The sequence below is a fragment of the Chelonoidis abingdonii genome, chromosome 11 (genome assembly GCF_003597395.2).
Source record: "Chelonoidis abingdonii isolate Lonesome George chromosome 11, CheloAbing_2.0, whole genome shotgun sequence".
Lineage (NCBI taxonomy): Eukaryota > Metazoa > Chordata > Testudines > Testudinidae > Chelonoidis > Chelonoidis abingdonii.
The window spans coordinates 43,019,349-43,045,140 of NC_133779.1; the positions used below are offsets into that span (position 1 = coordinate 43,019,349).

Sequence of the window (25,792 nt, forward strand, 5' to 3'; positions counted from 1 at the left end):
AAAGAGTTAATGGTATCAGACGTAGTAAGATCAGCTGATTGAATAGTGCTTTCCACAGTGACCCCTTCCTGTTTTCTGTTCTAAACTGCAAACTTGAGCTCCAGCAACTAGCAAACCTCAAATTCTACTTCTGCTTTCAAGTAGCAAAAAGCAAGGCAAAATGCTTGCATGCGCTCCCTGTTCTGTAAAGAATCGTGGGTAAAATTTTCAAAAGCACCTAAGTGACTCACATAGGAAAATTATAAGACAAAAACCCCTTATCACTGGTGGTTGAACACTTTTCACAAAGTGATCACTCTATATCTGACCTCTCAGCCTTCATCCTCAAAGGAAACCTGCACAACACCTTCAAAAGACAAGCATGGGAGCTTAAATTCATAACTTTTCTAGACATTAAAAATCATGAACTCAATTGGGACTAGGCAGGCCACTCGTCTGGTTTTCAAACCAACAGTCCTGCCTTTGTAACGTTTGTTCCCTATCCAAGGATGCCATAATGGAGAGAGCCCCACTCCAACACCACCAGAGTGACCTTGCACACACTATGTGCGTGAGGTCACACCAGTGGGGGCAAGATGACACAATCTTCAAAATGGTGCCCCCATATGGCATGAACCCTACATGCGCATCACACTGACAGGGATGGAATCACACCCACATAATGCCCAGAAATACCAGAATCTCCAGTATTCCGGGTATATATGAGTGGCCACCCTAATAAGGACACTGGATTTAATTCTTATTACAACAATCTGTAACTCACTAACACCCCTCTTTTACCCAATGAGTGCAGAGATGTTAACTATGTACGCTAAACAATTTTGTTTCATCTTGTATTTAGCTATGACATTCTAAGTACCTGTCCCAAACAGAAGAAAAGCTTTGTGTAAGATCACAAGTTTCACCAACAGAATTTAGCCCAATAAAAGATATTACCTCACCCACCTTGTCTCTAACTGACTTGGTCACTTCTGGAAACTTTACCTCATATTCCTTCTGCACCAAAATTAATGTAGAATTTGAAATCCTTCACAAATGATTGTGCTAAAACTTTTACACATTGTTTGAACACAATCCCTTGACAGTTTTAGAATTAATTCCCTCAGCATTTCCCCTGCTATTAGTCATGCATTCACTGGTGGATTACTGAAGGGTCATCTGCATCCTCCAAACATACTATTTTAGAGTAAATAATGGAAGACACTGAATTCAAGAAGTGTTTGTGTTTGTCCTCTTGTTATCTCACACTGTTCTGGACTGATTTTACCCCTGTATGAGACTGGTGGTTGCTGTCTTTCCTTCTGCTGGAAATGCTGTAGTAATTAAAACAGAATTTGCTCAGAACACTTACGGATTAATCAAAATTTCTTTCCAACTGAGAACATGCTTCTGCCTGAAGCAAACATTTACAGCAGAGAAATAAATCCCTGCGAAAGGGAGTTCACAATGGAAATACTAAAGACATCCTCACCATGCTCAAAAGCACCAATAGACTCAGAGCAGTAACTATTTCAATGGCGAGCTATTTACTTATGAAAACATTCACTATATTCCTTATTCAGTGGAACTAAGTGACTGGTTCTGCTTGATTCTAGATTCAGATATTGACAGTGTTCTAATGAGACACCCCCAATGAATCCTTCACTCCAGCACACTGAGCTCTGGTTGTGAAAATATAATCAATCAAAATTGACATATTTGAAGATGAGAATGTAACTCGCAAAGGCAAAATAGAGAAATAGCCTATTTCAAAAGAGGAGTAAATGGTCTATTTTATCTATGCAGAAAGTTAGTTGCAAGGAAACTGTAGAGATTAAAAACAAAAATAATTTAAAAATCTGTCTTCAAAGGAGCAGACCAACACAGACTTAGATTTTCAGTGCCTCTGCAAGATAAAAGCCTTCAAAATCCTCCCTAAAAATGACACATACCAGCAATTATTCAGAAAGTTTTTAAGAAGTTATTTGTGCAAAGAAAAATTTCGGCCTAAGTTTACCTCCAGTACTGGTCCAGCTCCCAGAATAGTTCTCTCCACACCACTCGCGTACCCCTTCTGACTCAGTGCGGTGAAACAATGAATTAAAAAGTTTGTACTTTGAGTTTTTCCAGATCCACTTTCACCTGAAATGACTATACACTGGTTGACATGTTTTTTAAGCATTGTGTGATAAGCCACATCAGCTATGGCAAAAATATGGGGCTCCAACTTCCCAAGTTGGTGATTTTCGTACATCTTGACATATTTGGGGTTATAAATGGGCAAGAATTTGAAGGGGTTAATGGCAATCAGAATGCTTCCTGCATACGTATAAATCTTGTGTTTTAGAAAGCGGCATTTGAGATTCTCTAGGAGTGTTGTTTCTGTTAAATTGGAGAGATTGCATAAGTCATCAAAGTTTTCCTGATGCCATGGAAGAAAACCCCTTTCAACCAATCGCCGAGCGTCCTTCTCCTGGGACACCAATTGCATATGGACATATTTGATGGTCCCATCAGTGTCCCTCTCTTGCAAAAGAAAGTAGTACCCATCGTTTTGTGGATGTTCATCCTGAGCACGGCGAGGCCAAAGCAAAACTCTATGAACAGGAGAGTCATTCAAATCAAGGACCCATTCTTCACCTCCTGATTCTTTCACCTCCACAAGCACATAATGCTTTGAGACATCCAAGTCCAAAATTTGTATCACATCCTTGATTACATCTGAAGTGGTGCTGTCCTTAGTTGCAGTCACTCTGCAGCAGGTGGTGCTTTCTGTCGAGAGCTGGGGGTAAATATGAAGATTATAGGCCGCCTTCTCCTGGCAAACTGCACTGCCAGCATCTTTTAAACTCATTCTGCCCCCAACCTGACTTCAGCATACCGCCCCAGCTTGCTGCTCAATGCCCATTATCTGCAAATGGAGAGTGAAGACAGTTAGATGTTAAAAGGTATCCTGTTCAACCGGTTTCCCTGAAATACAAAAGCAACTGAGCCAAAAAATAAAAAAAATCTGAAATATAAAATGAAGTTATTACATGGGCAAATTTATGGAAAGTAAGGTGTTTTCCTGAACATCAGTGATGTTATTTCAAACAAACTGCCCATTTTTACTTATGATCGCTCATTGGAAAGGCCTGCTTTATGACTGAGACTCAGATGGAAGAGGTTGGAGTGGAAAGAGTTTGAGCATCTGGGTTTCACAAGCTGTTCCTTCCAGCCTGCATTTTCTCAGGTAGTTCTCTCCTCACATAAGCACAGTAACACAGTGGCTATTTCTTTCATAAAACACACAGCAATTACTGAGAAGAGACAATTTAGAATTAATTTCATTACTGTCAATCAACAACCACACCCTTAATGCCCCAAAGTGTATTTTTGATGTTCACCTCCTATCCGAGGAAGAGAAAACTAAAATTAGTTTAAATTGTAGCACATTTCAGTTACGATTTTGTAACTAGCTCGTCTGGGATTCATAACTCTCATTCCATACCTGAAGAATCCCCTATACATTCCTTTACTCTTGTCTTTCTAACCATTGCTTCATCTTTCTCCTCCCATTTGCTTTCAAGCTCCTCATGCATGAAGCTCCTGTACTGTCATTGATTCCCACTACCTTGATGTCCCCTCCTCAACTCCTACTGGATCCCTGCAATTAAGCTTCAGTCTCATGGGAGTAGAGAGTTTTAAAAGATGCTGGTCTCTACTCCTCTTTGATCTGCAATCCACTCTAAATCACTGTCCTTCACTCAGCGTGGTGCTTCACCAGGCATTCAACTGCCATCTAGTTAGTTCCATGGGTAGTCACACAACAAGTGCAAACCATTGTGACTGTGGTACACTGAGTTCAATGACCTCTATTATTAACTTATCAGTGGAGAGCAGTTTCCTAAGGTAAATCTTACAGCTTAGGCAGATGGACAATGGAGCTCTATCTTTGCTCTCTTCAATTTAAGGTGCTCTATTACAGTATACTCAGAGGATGCTCCTTGAACAAGTGACCCAAATACAAATCACAAATTAAACCAAAACACAGTACAAAAGTCAATACAAGTTAAAAATTAACATGCAGTCATTTTCAATGGCAGACAATATTAGGTCAAAGGGTTCCACAAATAAGATCCACAGAGAGTTGGAAACATTCTTTTGTTGGTATTTTCACCACAGGCGGTCGGTCAATGAATCACTCCAGAGAAGCACATGACAGTTCTGCCACTCCTGAACATAGTCTAAAAATGGAGAACTTCATTTCTAAGCAATTCTGTGTAGAAGCAAGGGTTTCTGAAACATTTTCTGTTATGTAAGTTTCTTAGATTGCTTTCAGTCCATCCTTATCAACTGGGAGGCAGAATGAACTACAAACAGTGGGACAAATAATGGCACTTCTCTGGTTAATCCACATGATCCCTTCCAGAATGGATCCTTAAGCTGCATGAAAATTAAGTTGATCTTTCACTTCTAAGAGGCTCGTTGTGACACTTACACAGGCGGTTGGATCAGACGACTCAGGAAATCCCATCCATTTCTTAAATCTATAATTATCACTGATTTTTGACTTGTAGCAGACACTCAACCACAAAGGTTAAAGGGCGATATAAAAGCAAGTCCACACTTAAAATGTTTCATCGGCGCAGCTGTACTGGTGCAGCTGCACCACTGTAGCACTTTAATGAAGATGGTCTAGACTGATGGGAGAGAGCTCTCCTGTCACCATAGTTAATCCGCCCTCCCTGAGGCAGTACCTATGTCAGAGGGAGAAGCTTTGCCAAGCAACAGCAAAGTAAAATTTACAAGACACAGCTCCTTTCACCACTGCTATTCAGAACCCCAGTCAGCAGTGACACTATCAACAATCAGAATTTTACCTTACTGCTGCTTGGGAAAGCTAACTACCCTGGAATTATTCATGGAAAAGAGGATCGGAAAAAACACTGAAGCTACAGAAGATGAAGAGTGATAAAGACCACTTAACCTTCTCTCCTCAGCTGGGCAGTCTGGGAAAAAGTAGAGTAGCTTAGACCCTCCCCAATCACAGAATTCCTCCTCTCTTCCAGCAGTGAGAAGTTTCAGACACTTACTAGCCAGAGACTCGTATGAAAGATGGACCCAAGCAGAATCCAGAGGCAGCATTCTCATAGAAACCTCAAAAGCCTTCTACTTCCCAGCTGCTGAAGGGTTGGAGGTTGCTTTTCTTACCTAGGCATTGACCTTGTTGATAAAGCCCACCTAACCTCCTCTACTAGCTAATATAAAGGTTGTCTGGTACATTTTTCACTCTCCATCAGAGCTTCCAAAATTACAGTCTTGGATATCTGCTGGGGGAAATGGAACACTAATAGCCTCAGCTCTGTTCATGGAAGACAAGAGGCCCATTATAACATGAAATACTGCTTGTTTAGGGGACAGCTGGTGGTCTGAGCTCAGGAGATTTCCAAGACTGAGAAACAGGAAAAATAAATATTTCTCATTCTGGGGAAGTCTGATCACTGACAAAGCAACATGCAGATAGTAGACATCAACCTGCAAGTATTTATGCTAGACACAGATCTACAGTACATGCAGTCGTCACAGGCATCTGCTTTGGGGGACATCAAACAGACAAGGGAGTTCTGTCTCCTCGCTGGGATGGTCTAGGCACAGAGTCTTCAGTGAAAAGAACTTGCTGCAACATAATTACTACATACATTCACAGATGGAGAAAATAGGAAGAGTCACTATAATGGTTGCTTCACTTCAACCAAATACGAAATCCAGATGCGGTTTGCTTTATTTTAACACAGTTAAATTTTCAGAGGCCCTCTTCCTCCTTGTGGAACAGCCACCTCATGTAAAATATTTAGAGAGTTGTTTAATATTGATGTTAAAGGTTATTTTAATGTTAAAGGCTGGGATTTTTATGGGACTCTAAGGAAATTGGGTACTCAGCTTTCAATGAACTCCTTTGGAATTGATTTGCCTTTGAAAGATCCAGATTAAATTATTCAATAATTATTTCGCATGAAGTAACCAAAACCATTAAAACTAAAATGTTAAAGTTCACTTTGGAGTAGTCTAAAATGCAACATTGCAATAATCCACTTCAAATACAAACAGAAGGAGATCCTCAGCCCAGTGTCATAAAATTATAAACTTTAAAGCATATCAATTATTAGGCCTAATTACCTTGACAGTATCCTTTAAAAAGAGCTAAAAGTGGTCTCATGAAATCTTCAGAAGCAAAGCAGAAATGAAAATGGATGTTCTGTGAAGCAACAGGCATTCAACAAAATAAGATGTAAATATCTACTCTTCTACCCATCAATCTGCTTACAAATCCCAGCAGAAGATGCCTCTGCTATTCACCCCAACAGCTCAAGGCCACGATTTGGCTGGTAGTGAACTGAGGGCTTCTCTGCCTACAAGTTCAAAAACTATACGAAATCATAACCTAGAACAGTGATTCTCAAACTTTTGTACTGGTGATCCCTTTCACACAGCAAGCCTCTGAGGGCGACCCTCTTTCCCTTATAAATTAAAAACACTTTTTTATATATTTAACACCATTATAAATGCTGGAGGCAAAGCAGGGTTTGGAGTGGGGGAGGCTGACAGCTCGCGACCCCCCATGTAATAACCGCACGACCCCCTGAGGGGTCCCAACCCCCAGTTTTAGAACCTCTGACCTAGAGGTGGAAATACACTTCTCTTGGGATAAACATTTAAAATCACTCAAGCAGAAGAAATCAAACATTTCAACTAAACTAGGCCTCAAGCCAAGATTAGATATCCCTAGAGCCCTGCTGGACCCAGCAAGGCGTTTGGTGGGCGTTTTTTCATATTTTGCTCAATGACAGCTCCAAGGACTGCTCAAGCAGGTAGGCAGTCCTTGGACCTTTTCTGCATAGTGGTGGGAGGGGACTGTCTGAGGTTTCAAAATACTGGCCTGGGCAGTGTGGCTGAGAAAATAACCTTTTGGAACATGCTCTAGACTAGGCAGAAACTAGTCAATGCTGGTCAGGCAAACTATATTTAAAAATTGTGCTGAATTTGCTTATAACAGTTTTATTAGCTGATTCAGACACTTAGCGCTTCAGTGTAAACAGGGCCCTAAATGATACACAAAACTGAGGTCAGCTGCAGCAGAGATATTGGACACAGAAGAAAATTAGACTCTTAAGATGAATGTTTGTTGTCACAGACTATTACTGGAATTTCAGAAGGAAATAGTACGCCTAAGCAGTCTGCTAGAGCTAGTAGAGTACATTACAGAAGTGAATTCACGAGGTACTACTGGAGAATTACTAGATCTCTAGGCTGATACAAAAGAAACCAAACCACAGACCTTCAGATAAAATTATCTTCTTCTGCCTCTCTTGATTTCTTTATTGACTTAAAGGAGGACATTTATCATATGACCCAAACAATGTTATTTTTTATTATTTGTATTACAGGAGCACCCGAGAAGCCCTAGTAATGAATCAGGATCCCATAGTACTAGGTGCTGAACAAACAGAACAAAAAGTCCTTGTCCCAAAGAGCTTAAAGTCTAAGTATATGACAAGAGACAACGGATGGATACAGACAGATAGGGAGTACAAGAAAACAATAAGACAATATTGGTCACCATGACAGGCAGTGGCTTCTGCACACCAGCAGCAGCACAGTCACAGGACAGGAGAATTTTAAGGAAGGATTTGAAGGAGAATAAAGAGGTAGCTTTGTGGATGTTTATAGGGAGCACCTCACAAGTCTGAGAGGCAGCATGGGAGAGAGCATGAAAGATGATTGTCTGAAAATTTAGCAAGTGGGCAATGCACACTGACATCATGAACCAACAACTGGCTTCAGTTTTGTTACTTCCCTTTTATAGTTGTATTAATACAAATAGAACCTTGCCGCATTAAAAACTAATAATTTAAATGGCACTTAGCCCCTCATCTTTAAAACACTGTACAAAAACTATTAATCCTCACAAAGCTAGGAGGCAGGTATTTCCCTCATCTTACAGAGGAGGAAACTTATACAGAGATAATTAAGTGCCTTGGCTGTGATCACAGCAGCTCACTGGCTAAGACAAGGTTAGAACTAAGGAGTTCTTGACTCTCAGACCTGGATTCCAGTCCACCAGACTCTTGTTACCTCTGCAGACATGAATAGAGGAACAACATGGGATCAGTGTGCTGCAAAGGATTTCACAAAGCACAGGTCACTATCTTATCACAACCTGAAGTACTATTCTATATGCTGCACTTGCATCATCTCTATCTCCTCTTCCAATATTTTGGGAAAGTACTTTCAGGCTTCAGCAAGCCAAATTGATCTGACTGCTGAAATTGGAGGCAAATGTAATCTGGAACAATAGGGCAAGACAGGTAAACTGAAACCAAAATTATAGATCCCCTTTCTCTGACCAACTTGTCTGGAGCAAGGATACCTACCAGCCTGGAAGAGGGAAATAATCTTCTGATTATATAATATACAGAATATTAACAGAATACTTACAAGTAGCACTAATATAATCAGTCTGTTAAGGATCACTGCTTAAGCCAATATTCATTTTTATGCTAAGTACATGCAAATTGCTCAGCACTGAGTATACTGAAGATTTCCCAAACAATAACCTATTCAACATAAGAGCATCTCATAAACTCCATCACAGAAGAAGGGAGTAGCTGCCATTTACATCATTGGAGAAGAGCAACAGCCCAGAACACCAATCATTTTCTTTGGGTGGAGGAGAGGGGAAGCAACATGCTTTAATTTTACCAAGTGATTAGCACAAACTTTTTAAATTCTCTTCTTGCACACACAGAAAATATGAAGAGGAAGACATTGGAGTTGGGAAACTAGGCTAACAAGCCAATTTCAATGACTAATTCTGTAGATAGTTTCAAACTGTTTTTGAGCCACAATAATTTCAATTACATTTTTAAAGTACATAAGAACACACTCTATTTTACAATCTGGTAAACTATTGGAAAACAGGCCAGTGCCTCAACCAGTACAGGGTAGCTGTTTAGTTTAAATAAGGCCATAATTTGAAGCTGGATATTTATCCAATGAATCATACTGAAGCTAAAAAGAGAAAGCTACCATTACAACAAAAATGTGCAGGAAGAACTATTCATATATTTCAGTTCTTTCCATTTTCATGTACACTTGGACTGCCTCATACCTAGGGCCCTGAGTTTTCAGGTTTTATTTTATTTATTTTTTCCCCCAGGAATTTATCTGTATTTATTACAACAACAACAAAAACCAGGGAAAATCAGTGCACAAAGCTTAATTTTTCTGGGTAAATATAGGGGTTTATTTTAGTGGAAGGAAGGACGGGGGAAAGCATTCAGTAGATTAATGCTTTGATGAATGGAATTCAATGTGGTTGCTTAAGAACTAAAACAGAACACAAAACATAATGCCACCTCTGAGTTTAAGAAAACAATGTGTCTCTAATCCACAAATGAAACTTTTCATTTGAACAAACAGTTTACTATTGTAGACTTAGAACTATTAGCATATAAATATTTACATTTAATAATTGGGCCATTTGCAGCGCATACACTCAACTTCATCCTCTCCTCCTGTTTTTGTTTTTTTTAAACTTTCAAATACTGTCTTGTGTTCTGATACAGATTTTTGTTTTCTTCCCCTTTTAGTATGTCAAATATTTAAACCGTTGCCAGCTAACAGCTTGAAATGTGTACGTGGTGGGCGTGAAATTAATCAGTATGTTCAGATGCTACTTCTGGGGGAATTCTGCATCACTGCGTGTGCATATAATTCATGTTCCCCACAGATTTCTTGTTTCCCTACAGAAAAATTAATTCTGATGGGGAAACAAAGGGAAGCCATAAGAGTGGTCATGCGCCCCTCCCCGGCAGTCCAGGCAGGTCAGTTTGGGCACCTAGAGCAACCAGTAGAGATGCAGATCACTGCTTGGGGGGGAGGGGGGGGTGTCTGGGCAGTCATGTGTGTGTGAGAGAGGCACTCTGACTCTCTCGTTTACTATTGCAGCACACGTGGCATGGAGGGGCAGGGCATCAGGGTGTTTCTGAGCAGGTAAGCATGGGCAGGCTCTGTCCCCTCAGGCAGAGCAATGCAGCAGGTGCCTGCTTAGTGAATTGTTCCCCCATTGTCTTTGTGAATTCCCCAAGGAGTATAAAACAGGTGTAAAAGTTTTAAGGCTTCTTTACATTGCCAGAGTGGTGTAAAGGACAGTATGGCCTTATAAATCCTTACGGTGCATTAGTGGATAGAACTGAATTAAATTTTTTGACTGAAAAAAATTCCTATCAAAATGTGTTCTATCAGCTGCTTGCTACCAACTTTTCCAGAGATGGTCAGTAGCCAATATAAATTGTGAGTTTGAATCCCCAGCCATCACCTGCTCTTCAATTGCCTATGATGTAACACTGAGCATATGGCTGCATATATTTGTTGACTAATAATTAGAAATAAAGGGTCAAACCTAGCGACATTACTATTAGGCAAGGGGGGGCTGGGAATTTTCTCCAGTGCACCTCACTCCCATTCTCCATCCATTGTATTGTAGTTTAAATATATTACCAAAATAATTGAAACCAGCGTGACTATATTGAGTTATTTTGATAAATATGGAGAATTTTAGAATAGTGTGTGCATAATTTTTAGGCATAGAATTTCCCCAAGTGTAAGATGTGTATGCACTTCAGAGCTTGCATGCATGCCTGTTTGTTTATTGTGTGTATCTTCTAGACTACTACATAGCCTTACTTCAACTGGCAGCTTGCACATCCACACAGACTAATGTATCATCTGAATACATATATTTCATTCTATGTGCTGTGTTTTCCTAATAAGTTATTTTTTATATATTTCAATGATACAAAAGTAGGGTGAAAATCAGAAAAAGAGAATAATGCTTTTTGTAAAACTCGGGATTTTTTCTTGTAAAAATCAGTTTAAACTGAAAACAAAGGGGCTTACTCATACTACACAGTTTCAAAGATGCATGATTTTATTTTGGCAGTGTTCATTGTTATGTATTTTTCAACATGAAAACAGCAACAATACGTGCCTGATCTCCAGAGTCAAATACAGTTCAGTAATATTTAATTCAAACCACAGACTTTACAAGATACTAGTGTCCCTGAGTAACATGAAACACCGATTTTCAATTATTTCTTTGCTTCAGAAACATTCAGTTATTGACTATGACAGCAGCACGGTTTCTTAAACTGAAAAGGAGAAATTCTCCATCTCCCATAAGAGAGGATATTACAGAGGTGCCCCAACAACTCCAAGGCTGCACTGAGCCTTTCCACTTAAAGCAAGGTTTAAATCCCTAAAATTAACACTGAGCTTCCCAAACATGTACCACTTTTTTCAATAATAAAAAACTTGAACTCTCTTGAACATTTTCATATTACAATCAGCTGCAGACTTAGAAGTCTAAGCAACTTGAAATCCTTCTTTCTGGATATTTTACATGCAACTGTAAGATTTTATTGGATTCACTATAACTATTTTAATGCTCTTAGACTTGTAATTTCCCACATTAGTTAACCCTGAATCAAACATCATCAAAGATTGGTTTTTGATGGCTAAAGGTTATGGAAACCAAGGGATAAAGTGTCTTTGCCATGGGCTTCCTATCACAGAACAAGCTGGAATATAGTAGGGGAGGCTGCAGAGAAAAAGGGAGCAAGCATGCTCCTTACTTCACCCTATCCCCGCTCCAACCTCAGCTTTGCTGCTCAGTACTGCATAAAGTAGAAGAGGTATTCCCCACCCTCTCAACTACCTGCTCTGCTCCTTACCACCCCTCAAGCCCCTACATCACAGCCCCACTCTGCCCAGGCCCCAAAGTCCCAACAGATCACATACAATGCACAAATCACATACAATGCACACATCCAGTTCCTTTGATGCACAGCTTAGTTCTGAACTCAGCAAAATTAAGATGCTCTACTTGACATAATTTTACTTCAAAAGCCTATAATGCATTATTACCTAAATTAATCTGATGTCAGAGTTACGGCTATGGTGCTTATTAAGTGAGATTGAGAGGAATAAGATGTGTATGGCTGTATGGCGGAAATGAAATGAACTTAGCTATGGAGGCAGAGGCAGAGCTCGTTTGGATACCATGAGGATTGTGTGGCAAAGTGCATGAACGAAGGTGGTCTGGATGTTAATGCCATCTTACCTGGTGATTTTCTTAAGAACATAAGAATTGCCATACTGTGTCAGAAACAATGGTCCATCTAGAACAGTATCCTGTTTTCTGACAGTGGCAGGTGTCAGATGCAATTATTGAGTGATCCACTCCCCGTCATCTGGACCCAGCTTCTGGCAGGTCATAAGAACAGCATGGGGTTGTGTCCCTGACCATCTTGGCTAATAGCCATTGATGGACCTATCCTCCATGAACTCACCTAGTTATTTTTTGAACCCAGTTATATTTTTGACCTTCACAACATCCCATCAACTAGTTCCACAGATTGACTATGCATTGTGTGAAGAAGTATTTCTTTATGTTTGTTTTAAACCTGCTATTAATTTTATTGGGTGACCCCTGGTTCTTGTGTTATGTGAAGGGGTAAATAACTCTTCCCCATACCATTCATGATTTTAAAGTTCTCTATCATATCTCCCTTCAGTTGTCTCTTTTCCAAGCTGAACAGTCACAGTCTTTTTAATTTCTCCTCATGTGGAAGCTGTTCCACAGCCTTAATCATTTTTGCTGCCCTTCTCTGTACCTTTTCCAATTCGAATGTATCTTGGAATACATTCGAATTGGATGTATTCCAAGATACATCCAATACCACATGCAGTGTTCAAGGTGTGGGTATATCATGGATTTATATAGTGACATCATGACATTATCTGTCTTATTATCTATTCCCTTCCTAATTGTTACTAATATTGTTAACTTTTTGGACTGCTGCTGCTGAACATTGATCAGATGTTTTCAGAGAGCTACCCACTGTTTCTTGAGTGGCAACAGATAATTTAGCCACCATCATTTTGTATAATTGGGATTATGCTTTCCAACGTGCATTACTTTGCATTTATCAACATTGAATTTCATCTCCCATTTTGTTGCTCAGTCATCCAGTTTTGTGAGAGTCTTTTGTAACTCTTCGCAGTCAGCTTTGGATCTGAATGATTTTTTTTTTTATCATCTGCAAACTTTGCCATCTCACTCTACCTATTTTTCCAGATCATTTATGAATATGTTGAATAGCACTGGTCCCAGTATAGGTCCCTGGGGGATCCTGCTATTTACCTCTCCACTGTGAAAACTGACCATTTATTCCTACATTTTGTTTCTTATCTTTTAACCGGTTATTGATCCATGAGAGGACCTTCCCTCTTATCCTATGACTTCCTACTTTGCTTAAGAGTCAGTGAAGGATCTTGTCAAAGATTTTCTGAAAGTCCAAGTACTGGATGAACTTGGTCCACATGCTTGTTGGCCCGCATCAAAAAATTCTAATAGTTTGGTGGGGTAGGATTTCCCTTTACAAAAGCCATGTTGACTCTCCCTCAGCTCTTCATTCGATTAGTAGTAAACCACTACCTTGATATAACGCCACTCGATATAATACGAATTCGGATATAGTGCAGTAAAGAGGCGCATTCCGGTGGATCAAAGCAAGTTCAATATAATATAGTAAGATTTTTTGGCTCCCAAGGACAGCGTTGTATCGAGGTAGAAGTGTAGTACTCTGTCAGAGCCTATTTTCCTAAAGGAGGCTGGGTCCCCATTGTGCTGGGTACTATAATTACACCTATGAGAATTCACTTAAGGTACTTTTATCTCTACATTTTATGTGCATTTAAAAATAATTTACTGAGCCATACCATAATCTAGGTATATCTGAAACAGCTTTACAAACACTGTGCGGCTAAAGACCATTGCTTTTTAAAGTAGTATAGCATATTATATCTGCAAAAATCTCTACCATGTTACCAATTGAAGCTCAATATTGTATATGATATCATAATAAAGCCCAGGTAAATCCAACTCTACATGCTTCACTTCATCATTAAAAAGGCACTTGATGTAATCAGTAAACAAAACAAGGCACACAAGAGAAACTGACCTCAGTGACAAGGCAGGTAAAGTCAAAGACGAAAACAAAGAGGTTCTGCTAATTCTTTCACAGATGTGCCACCCATTATTATTTCATTAGTTTTTTATACAAGGAAGAATTTTAAATAAAATGCCTGGGGCGCTCTCTCTGTGTGAGACAGGGGACTTCTCGGAAGTTTTCAATCTACTTTTTTTTTTAATGCTTGTATTTCCAAATTGAGGATTGGTAAAATCAGGCCTTGAAGCACAGTTCTTGCAGCTAAAGTTCATGGCACCTGAGGAATACATTGCCCAAGTCTACTTTAAATGGACGCTTATTTTTTACCACCCTGCACCATAGGCAAGATGCATCTCCTCCACACGAGGATCACACATACAAATGACCTAATGGAGTAGCACTGGACATTGTTCTTAAATTAAAGTTGCCTCCATATATAGCCAGCGGTTCCTCTTTTACCCCCATTTTAACAGTGTAAAAATATTAAACTATTTTTAAGATCATAGCTAAATGCTAGGAAGGAATTCTACACTGACTTGAAATGTCTAGGTAAAAATAAATCAAACAATATCTATTCAGAGGCACTTTTTACAATCTTTAAGTCCCTAGAGATGCAATATATATATATTTTGTATAATGGCAACGAGAATACTTTGATCAGTTTATATATAAACATCAATCAACTATACCTTAAATCAGATAGAATAAATGCCAATTCTCACTGTTAGTACTGAAGTATGGAATACCAAAACAATTTTAAAGAGAAATATTTTGTATTTGGGATTTAAAGCTGAGGACACTTTATATTTGGGATATAAGCAATGTATCTGTAGAAATTCTTAGTGTGGTATTTAAAAATTACACACACTTTCCACACCATAAATGTGTAAGAACAAGTACTAAATCCTGGGATCTTTAAATAAAATCAGTTACAAGTTTTCAAGAGTTGAGACAACCAAGATTACATATTTCAGGGTTTTTTCTTTCTGAATTCTTAAGATATGAGAAACAAGACATGTGTCCTTCCAACTAATAGGTCATTTTTAAGCTGGGCAGACTTGGGTTATAAGTATATGAGTCAGACAAACAATTTATTCATACATCAGATTGTTCAACAGGTCTAGTGCTTGAATCACTATTTGTCAGAAAGCTCCATTTGTACGAAGTTTCAATTATAGATAGGTCTCATTTAAATTTTTCATCAGCTGCATTTACAGTTTCTAAATTATTCAGCCCTATGAGCATTTTAAGTTCCATAGCAAAACTGGAACAGAGACCTAAGAACTCTCCTATTCCTATGCTGGCTAGAACATCTGAGTTTTTGGGCTGCCCCATTTCACTGACGTACAGCATAACTGAGTCAACTTCTGGAAAATGCTCTTTATTAAGCCAGTCAGTCATTCTCAAGTATAGCAAGAAAGCACGGTTCAACTTGATACCGCAAGGAAGCTAAGCAGAAAAATTCTAGAACATAGAACTGTGGGCTCTCCCTTGCTTGGGAGTAAGCCTGGGCACCAACACTTAAATTGTAGGTGTTTCACTGGGTTTGGAGAATGGGAGAAGAAGGGAGAACACTGGTGCAGCAATGGCACAATAGCTGCTTGGGGGAAAAAAAAAGTTCCCACATTGACTCCAATGGGAATCACCCATTCCAACACCAAAGTTCATTGGGGTAAAGTACAGAAGTGAATGACTAGTGAAAAAGGAAAGTATTTAAATACAGGATGCTGATTAATACCACCACCACCATCACTACCTACTCTTCTATAGTACTATCCATCAATAGAGCTCAGAAAGGTGGCCAGTCATTTACAAATGGTGGAACTGAGGCACAAAGGCGGGAAGTGACTTTCCCAAGGTTACCCATCAGGCCGAACACAGAACTGGGAAAAGAACCCAGGTCTCTTGAATCCCAGTTCAGTGTTATGTCTTCTAGAGCACACTGCCAGCATCAACGGAATGGCAGAGATTAACATGGATTACAGTGTAAGCATAACAAGAAAAGAGCTAATAAATTGAAATGAAGCAACAATTGCTTTTATTAAAGTCTATTTATCATTCAGGTACACTGCAACCAGATGTAATATGCTGTCGTATATGTCACACCCGATTAGAGTGACTGAATTTACTCCTTTTCTCAAGGCAAGGAAATGTTAAAACTTTGGATTTTTAGATGTGCTATTTTATACACATTCTGGATAATAACATCATGCAACTATAAAGGGAAAAAAGTCAAAACTTTGGAAGAAGAATCTTTTTAGGCAAGTAAGTATATACACCCCTCCTCACAAAGTTCACAGCTTGTGGAGAATTATAAACATAGCCATCTTGTTTTTCCTTCAGTTTTTTCTGTATAAATCTGTTCCTGATGAGATACAACATAAAGAAACCAAAGGTTTAATGAAGTCAATGGTGGGTGGGTGGGTGAATATTCATGTGCTAATTGGAATGTAGTATTGACTCATGACAATTTTAGGACAACTGCTCCTGTTGGCCCAGTAATAGGTCTGAAATCCCTGAGCCCTTCTGAATGCTTGTAATAAATATCTTACTTGCAGATAGAAAAGCAGACAAACTGATATTAATCCACTTTGAAGTGCTGTGTGTGGAGGGTGCTGATGCCATCATCCTTGAAAAGCTGATCACATCAGAAGTCTAAGACCACCTCCATGATCTCTGATACCATCTTACAAAAGATGGAAACAAGTAATTGTAGAACTGTTGTGGGCACTACTTATTTCTCACCAAATCCAGAAATTCTAAGTTGTGAAATCCCCACAATGCTCACAAATGGAACTAGTTACGATAGGGATATTAGTCTTCAGCCATTTTTCTAGTCAAAAATACAGGAAGCTAGAAAAAAATGCATGCTTCCTAGCTTTAAGACCTTAACGTTCTTTGGACATAAGACACAGTGCCAATAGTAACTACATTGCAATTCTGTCTGCTAAACACACCAATGCAGCTAGATGCAGCATAGCATAGTACAACCTACAGGCATTTCTCTTAAAACTGGAGCACAGAGTAGGAGTCTGCCCATCACTACAGGCCTGAGGCAGCCTATTCAGTAGATGGGTCTGTAGTGCCTCCTGCTCACTGGCTCAGTTGTAGAGCATGGAACAGAGAGCACCCACAATCACACTTGTGTGCTTGGTTTACTTCCAAAGCCCAGGCACCAGAATGGCTTAGGAAATAGCTATGAGCTGGAAAAAACAAACTCCACTGCCAATAATGGTTTCAAGTAGTTCGGATTCCTCAAGCAAATCTTGAAGGACCTTATCTAGGGAGTTGGGGCAACCAGAATGTGTCTTCCTCCCACTAACCTCCCAAATCCCATGGGCATGCCCTGCACCACCTGAGAGGGCTTAAAGCTACAGATCCCCTTGTGTGTTTATAGAGGATCTGATTCAACCCACTCTCCTGCACTTCCTCTCCAGGACCCTCCTCCTCCCATCATCGTCCCCATATGACAATTCCCATGTTAGCCTCCAGTTCTCCTTTACTCATCACAAAGCAATTCCCATCTGAAGAACTCTATATAGCATTACCGCCTTCTCCCCCTAACCAGCCTCCATTCTCCCCACCCTCTCCACAAACCATCCCACACTCTTTCTTCCAACGGCACCTTCCCCTCACCGATCAAACCAGCCCCCTTCTCCCCGCAACCAGGGCTGCTGGAACAATTTGTACAGCGGGAGTGCTTAGAACCACTGAAGCAAACTGTAAAGCCTGTATATAAAGAAAACCACTTCAATCCAGGGGGTGCTGCAGCACCCCCAGCCCCCCTTCTCCCAACCACCCCCAGCCTCCCCATGCCCCCAACCAGTCCCCAATTCCCCCAAGCCCTTCCCCAACTGCCCCCGGCCTCCCCATCCCCCCAACCAGTCCCCAATCCTCCCACGCCCTTCCCATCCCCCTTCTCCCCACACCCTTCCCCAACTCGCCCACCCCCCCCCCCCCCCCGGTTAGAAGAAGGAATTTAAAAAGGAATATATCAAGTTGCAACTGAAAATATTTTTAAAAGAGACTAGACTATGATTTAGAAATATGAATTGGCAGCTGTATGCTTAAGTGCTATCATCTGCCAAGTACATTGATTAAACAATGGAGTACTTGCATTTGTCTTATAAACAGGAGATAAGGTTATAAAGACAAATGCAAAGTGCTCCACTTAGGAAGGAACAATCAAGGTTTTTCACACACACAGAATGGGAAGAGACTGTCTAGGAAGGAGATATGGCAGAAAGCGGATCTAGGGTTATAGTGGACCACAAGTAATATAAGAGTTACAGCATGATGTGTTGCAAAAAAGCAGAATGTGATTCTGGATGTATTAACAGGATGTGTTGTGAGCAAGACCCAAGAATCATTCTTCGCGCTCTACTGCTGTGCTGTTCAGGCCTCAGCTGGAATATTGTGGCCAGTTTTGGGCACTTGCATTCAGAAAGATGTGAGGAAATTGAGAGGGTCCAGAAGAAGAGCACAAATGATATAAGGTCTAAGAGAACAATGACCTGTGAAGGAAGCTGAAATAATTGGGGTTGTTTAGTGGAAAAGAGGAGACTTGAGAAGGGGACATAGTTAAGCAGTTTTCAGGTATCTAAAAGGATGGTATAAAGAGATAGAGAAACTTGTGTGCACCTTAGCCTCTAAAGGATAGAACAAGAAGCAAGGGCTTTAAACTGCAGCAAGGAAGTGTTTAGGTTGGACATTAGGAAAAAGTTCCTAACCCTCAGTGTGGTTAAACACTGGAATAAACTGCCTAGGGAGGTTGTGGAATCTCTATCTCTGGAGATATTTAAGAGTAGGTTAGATAATGTCTATCAGGGATGGTCTAGACTATATTTGGTCCTGCCATGAGGGCGGGGGACTGGACTCGATGATCTCTCGAGGTCCTTTCCAGTCCTAGAGTCTATGAATATGGGTTTCTTTAACCCCAGTCACTGAGTGTTCCCTGCTGCATTCTCATGAGCTCTCACCAAGTCCCAGAGAGAGAAATCATGATAAGGAATTAAAACCAAGCCCAGGCCTCTTATGTGACTTTGCAAAGCATTGTGATGCCCCAAGGCAGTGTGTTTTTTGTGTGTGTGTTTTTTTTTCTTTTTTAAATTATCTATCAGTGAAATTCTGTAATGAAGTAGGAGCCAAGACAGGGCATTACACCTCATAATCATTTTTAAACTGGAATATTTTCTGGTTGGCAGAGTACCTCAGCAAATTCCTCTGTAGTTTCTGGTGTAAAAAGATCTGAAAAAGGGGAAACCCCAACTGGAAGAGCGGGTCTTTTTCAGAAATGCAAAGCCACCACAGGTAAGTTTTGTGTGTGTGTGTTTAGCAAAGCTGTTCTTTATGGACTTCTCTCAACCTGTGCTGCTGTAGTATGACTGAGGGAGCAGGGACTATTGTGAAATTCTCTAAAGCAGTGACCACCAACCGGTTGATCATGATCAACTGGTCAATCTAGAGGATCTCCTCGCTGATCGTGATCTCCAGCAGTGCAGCGGGGTTGCTGCCAAGGCAGGTTTCCTGACTGCCCTGGCAGCACACCACTCCCGGGAAGTGGCCAGCGTGGCTCGGGTCAGGGGGAAGGGTCTCCCTCTGCGGCTGCTCCTGCCCAGAAGTCCCACCCCCACAGCTTCCATTGACCACAGCTCCCCATTTCCAGCCAATGGGAGCTGCAAGGGCGGGGCTTGTGGAGAAGAGCAGGATGGAGTCACGTGCCCTCCCGGGGGGGGGGAGCATTCACACCTTCCAGGGGTGGCATGAGGCTGGGATAGGCAGAGAGCCTGCCTTAGCGGCAGCCACTGGAGGAAAGTGCTGCTTGGCAGGAGCCACCTCCTGCACCCTGAGCCCTGCCCCAGCCCTTACCCCTCTCCCTGAGCTGCACTCCTGCCCCAGGCTCAGCCCTGACCCCCCCCTCCCACACTGGGAACCCCTTGGCCCCAGCCCAGAGCTTGCATCACTCCCCCAACCAAAAGCCCCTACCCTGCCCAGTGAAAGTGAGTGAGGAAGGGGCAGAGCCTATGAGAAGGGGTGGGGTAGATCTTGGGTTGCCCTTACATTCAAAAAGTGATCTTGGGCGTAAAAAGTTTGGAGACTACTGACCTAAAGATCATAGACTAGATAGTCTAGAGGCCTACAAAAGCTTTTTTCCCCCCTTATCTGACAATATAGCAACATTGTGACTCCTGTCATTGATACTTATTACATTAAAATACATTAGTTCTACATTCTCTACACATAATACTAATCTATCTAGAAATGAAACACCACATTAATTCTCTGGAATAAGCAGATACCTGTCATTCTGTAGATGGATTGGGCTGCTACTGTAATACCCAAAAATACTTCTCAATTTTTATATCGATCTAGAGAAATGGAAGAATAAACCCCCACAACATATAAATCACTAGTAATGTTGCAAATCTACAAGTTTGTACAATGATCTTGTGTGTGACTCTCAATGTCTTAGCACTTGTCCAGGTGATCCTCCAGTTTAGTCTGGTAATGTGGGAAAGGAATATTTTCAAATTATTTTAATTCAGCGTTATTTCTGTAGAGCTTTAATCATATATGCATTACCTTTTACTTCATTTGAGTTCTGCTCATGTTGACAAGCTATGAAATGGCTAAGATAGCAGCATTCTGAACAAGTTGAACCCCAACTAAAAGGAACTCTGCAGCAAGTTAAACCTGCTATGTTTGTTGACTTTTGGAAGACAAAAAAGGTGACAATATCCAGATGACACTTCTGTGGGTGGGTGATTGGTTGGTTGGTTTGTTAAATAAATGAGCTATTGTGCAAACGGTTGTGAACGTGCAGAACTAGGTGTTCTGGGCTGTTCACTTATGTTCTACCGCACTAAAATTAAGTATATTTCTACAGGCACTGCCACTAGCACACTAAATCATACTGTCTTGGGAAAAGATGACTTGCAGTCAACTTTATTAGAGGGCCATAAAATTGCTCGACCTGACCTGGATCTCTCAGCAATTAATGGTAAGTTTTCTCCTTTAACTCACATTCTAATTTTAACAATGATGTTAAAAGGAATGTTAATGGTATTTAACAATTTTCTAAAGATCTCAAGCATATTACAAAAGAGGGTAAACTATAACCCTCATTCTGGAGTTGGAGAAACTGACATAGTGAGGTCAGGCCTAAATTTTTAAGTGTGGCCTCTAATTTTCAAATTCTCAATTTTGGGATGCCCTGCTTCTAAATTCCTAGGACTTGATTTTTCAGAGCATCCACCACTCTGATTAGTAAGGGCTCACCCCTTCTGGAAATTATGCCCCAGGTATTCAAAGGTAGGTACCTAAAATTAGAGGCCAGTTTTGAAAAGTTGGTGTGGCCATGTTCATACAACAAGTCAGTATCAGAGCCCGGAATAGAATGTTTCTGCTTGGGCTCTTTCTTCCCGTGATAAAATCAGTGTGGATTGATTTAAATCATCAAATGAAAAGACTTGATTTAAATAATGGATTTTAATCAACTCTTCCATTTTGTACTTCCTTTATTTTCTAAAGAAAGGTACATTCTCATTGATATAACCATTAAAAGATGTTGATTTACAACTAAACAGTGCCTTTACACTAGATTTGATCTGTATTTTTGCTACCTAGGAAGGTACACTATAACTATATATGTTCATTTAAGTAAATGCATAGCTGAGTGTTTTTGGATTCTTATTAATTGTATATTTTTAGTATGTTAAAAAATGACTAAATTTTTGCTCATGATTTGTATCAAGCTGCATTAGGATGGTAAATGGAATTTAAACACACAAGACCGTATGTAAAATTTATTTCTGTTAAAACAACCCCTTAATATCGTACATGATCCATTGTGTCATATTTATAAAGCTTGACCTTGGAATCTGAGAAACTTCTTTCTTTACGTGGAAAAATAACCTTTAACTCAGTTTTTGGTAGATGCTCATGGATTCAGCGTTATTTTTTAATTTAAATGTTTCAAGAGATTATAATTTTAGATCTTAACATTTTGTATTAAATTCAGGTGTCATTTAAAAAAACTTACTTTAAATAAAATAAAATCTGATTAAAAAGTTTTAAATCAGTTTTTATCTACCCTGCATAAAATCATATTAAAACTGTCTGTTTTTTAAGAAGCTGATTGTCTTGCTCAAAGCATTTTGGCAGAGAAGCGCTGTGTGTGTACAGATTTTTATTTTATATATTTTTTTTCTTTTGTGGTTTAGACAAAAGTCTCTTAAAAAAGATTCCTGGCTCAAAGTCACTCTTCAGAGCAGAGTCAAGAACACGAAAAAAAGAGCAGAATTCAGTAAGTGACACTTTACATTAGCTAGAAATTGACACTGTTGTATTCAATGGAATGTACTGAATAAGGATTTTTGTTTATCATTAACTTCGGCAGCAAGAGTTAAGACTTCCAGGGAGGAATGAAGACTGGTCCCCAGAAACCATGTGGTAACAAGTGTTTCTGTGGTGTTGGTGAGAGTATCATCATCTTGAAAGCACTAAGGACTATTATGGGCTGAAGAGCTGTTGTAGGGCTCGTGGGCTAATGTTCCATGCAATAGTTCCCAAAGGACTAGAATAAAGAAGCTGCCAATAAAACTAAAAGCATTGAATACAGGCAGCTTTGTTAAAAATAGCCTGATAAATGCTCACAGAAGGAAATGTAATAAATCAAATTCAGCCATGGCTGTAAAGCTCATTAGATTTGGACCCACTTATACTGGGCTAACCTCAGCTCTCTATATAAAATTTTACGTTCCTTTTTAAGGAAAAAAAATCTGCATTTTGCCAGTGAAATGCACCCTATCCTAAGCATTCTAAAATTTCTATTTCAAAGCATCAAAATATCCTTTGTTCTGACAGCTGCCATGTTGTATAGTGAAGTATCACCTTGAATATCCAATATAATTTAAATGGAGGAAGAGAGACTGTATCATTCACTATGGTGCTTTCTTCATGTCACTACAGGGATGGAGGCCTCCCCTTAGTATGTCACCAAGCATATCTGTCCTTTAAAGTGTGACCAAGTACTATTAGTAAAGGCTCACATGGTCTCTGCTGGTGGGGATTTGATTTGTGTACCACCAACACTCCATTGTATGAGTCCAGCTTCCATTTCTTCTTAGTCTCTACTCCTACTTTGGCTAGTCTTCAAGTTAATTCTTCACCTTGCTGTGCTCTTACCCATGCTTTCTAATGATGTCCCAATGTTCACAAATATGCATGTAGGCTACTTGCACCCCATGATTTGTATAACAGAGTACTTGAAAATTAAACTGAGGTCCCTTTTATGTTGACAACGATTCATCCAATACAGCATAAAAACTTCATATCCTCTAGCGGTATTGTGAATCCTTCAGAGAATACACTAGGTAGGGTGACAGGATAAAAGAACAATAACCCAAAGTTAACCAGCCTCCATGCTGTTACGTGAGAAATGCTCCATTATTAAGAAATACACCCATTTAAAAAAACAATAGTCTGTGTGTAGTTGACACTTGGTGATAACAGGACAGACTTTGTTTGCAGATATATCTGTAATAAGAGATGTTGCTTTGAACACAGACTCAAACTTTAGTTTAGAAATACTTGTTTGTATTTAATTTCTAAATATATGTGCTACCATTGATTTAAAAAAAATTTTGATTTCCTTAAGAAATCTTCTGATCCTGATGATGTGATTGGGATGTTGGAATCTCAGGCATTGCTATTAAACTATGCATCAATGAAGGTAAGATACAGATAGTCAAATGTTTTCATATTCTAGAGCTGCAAAAAACATAGACTATTGAAAAACTTTCTAAATATAACTGAAACGACCTTTCTGCCCCACACAAGTTAAATTTGTGCTTCAGATATCCTTAATTATGCAGTTGTGATTCACTTCAGGCACTTCCTCATACATAGCATTCCATGCACTTTATTAAACAATGATCAGAGTGAGAAAGCTGCTGAGATACTTGGGAGGAGCCTCCAATTTCCAGACGAAGTGCACACTTTGAATGACTATTCTTATTTTTGCAGTGGTATAAGTGTGCATGGTACACTATAGACAGGGATGGGAGGACACGTGATTCAGCAATAGGCTTAGATAGTCACTGAGGTTAATGATACAGATTTACATAGCTGTTTCTTATGATATGGGTTATAAACCTAATGGAAGAAGAATGGGGGAGAATTTAGAGGAGAGAATAGAGTCAAATGGGGTGTGGTGGGGGATTTGGTATTAGAGGCTGCATGGAAGGTGAAGAAATAAGGGACCTGATGACATAGGGAGTGGTTAAATGTTTCACTTGGCTGGAGTGAAGTGGACAAGGTGGGGAGTTAAGAGACTGGGACGGGATTCTGAAAACCTGGGTGAATATGATACAGAAGATGAGGAGAAGTCAGTGAAAACACTTGGAGAAGGGGGGATGAGTAAGGACACACATCTCATCTCAGAGGGGATGAGTAAGGAGACACATCTCCCTCTGAAAACTCAGATACATTTGTTTTTCCTACCCTTGCACGCTTCCTAAGTTTGCCCTTTAGAGACTAGATGCCATCTTGACTTCAGGGAGCTGTAGTAAATGATCATGGAGATGAGAATCTTCCTTACAGAATATAAGAACATTTTAGTAACTATATAAGGGACAGAAAAATCACCGCATACAGTGAGGTAACTTCTGAATTCAAACTTGTTTGAATTTCTCTTCTCTCTAAAAATATTTTGGAAATAACTTAATGCTTAAAGTATTTAGCTGTGGTTTAATATTGACTCCAAATACATTCTTGGATTTCATAGATAGAGAAAAATATTGCCCATCTGGAGGAGAAAGGTGAAAGAAACTTATCAATATTGTGTGAAGAAAAGGAAAAACAGCAAAAAAAGCTGTATGAGCTGAAACGCCAACTATTGCTCAAGAAGAGAGAACAGAAGCTTGAAGAAGTGCTGGATAAACAGGTTAGTTTATCACACTTCATGTTTCTCCTGCAGTTTGCAAGTGCTCTGAAGAAGCAACCTTTGGCCTTTTGGTACATTTTGTGCCTCAAACAAAAAAGCATCAAATTTGAACCCTGCTGTGGCACTTTATGCTTCTCAGGCAATGTAAAGGGGGTAGAATACCTATAGCACCTGCTTTGGTGTCCTCTCATGTATGGACTGGAGGAAACACACAGAGGTCTGAAGGCAGAGCTAGAGTATATACTGAGCTGTGGGCAGGTGATAGTGCATCAGTCACCAGAGCAGCTTATAATCTGAGGCATCCAAGGCTTAAAGCCACACTAACATCCTTTAGTCTTCTATGATACACCTCTTGCAAAGCACAGCATCTGGCCCCAAACATCCTGGGCTACTACAGTTATCAGGGCCAGAGCAGAGGCACTAATCACCTCTTGGGTTGTGGGGTGTGACACAATGGCATCTGCTTGCAGTGTGTTTTCTGTTTTACGGCATGGCATCAGCATAAGGAAAACTGCACTTTGATGCATTTGGGATAGGTGGCAGCAGCTCCACCTTTGCACTGGTAGCAGGGGGAACTTTTTAAAAACATCACTTAATGGAAACACATTGTAAAACTATAATAACCAAACACCAAGAGCCTTTCTAATAGTGATTTAAGTATCCCTTTAAAACTATCCCAACAAGTTAGAACAAAACATCTTCATTTTTTCAGTTTATTTTGGAGTATGTGATGATACAGCCACAGAATTTGTTGATTTCTTTAAACCATATTGATGATCTTTTTAATAGTGAACTAGACTCAAATCTCACTTTA

At 39.9% G+C, this 25,792-nt stretch overlaps 2 protein-coding genes across 13 annotated transcripts in view; one reads left to right on the top strand and one right to left on the bottom strand.

Moving 5' to 3' along the window:
- MYO9B (myosin IXB) overlaps positions 1 to 16,733 on the bottom strand; it is a 79,344-nt gene extending 62,611 nt beyond the window's left edge. For 8 of the 12 annotated variants that reach the window (XM_075070966.1, XM_075070965.1, XM_032782871.2 and 5 more), the window contains exons 1-2: positions 16,586 to 16,731; positions 1,997 to 2,890 (exon numbers count right to left, since the gene is read on the bottom strand). In XM_075070966.1, the coding sequence (XP_074927067.1) occupies positions 1,997 to 2,833 (837 nt within the window). In that variant the 5' untranslated portion in view covers positions 2,834 to 2,890; positions 16,586 to 16,731. Of the gene's footprint in view, positions 1 to 1,996; positions 2,891 to 16,585 lie in introns of all 12 variants that reach the window. The other 4 variants (XM_075070967.1, XM_032782875.2, XM_032782873.2 and 1 more) reach the window with 2 other exon arrangements.
- Positions 16,734 to 20,800: 4,067 nt separating this feature from the next.
- The window catches only part of LOC116826200 (C3 and PZP-like alpha-2-macroglobulin domain-containing protein 8), a 166,580-nt gene continuing 161,588 nt past the window's right edge, over positions 20,801 to 25,792 (top strand). The window contains 4 exon segments of the mRNA XM_032782775.2: positions 20,801 to 21,033; positions 22,256 to 22,338; positions 23,692 to 23,766; positions 24,820 to 24,978. Coding sequence (XP_032638666.1) covers positions 20,823 to 21,033; positions 22,256 to 22,338; positions 23,692 to 23,766; positions 24,820 to 24,978 — 528 coding nt within the window. The 5' untranslated portion in view covers positions 20,801 to 20,822.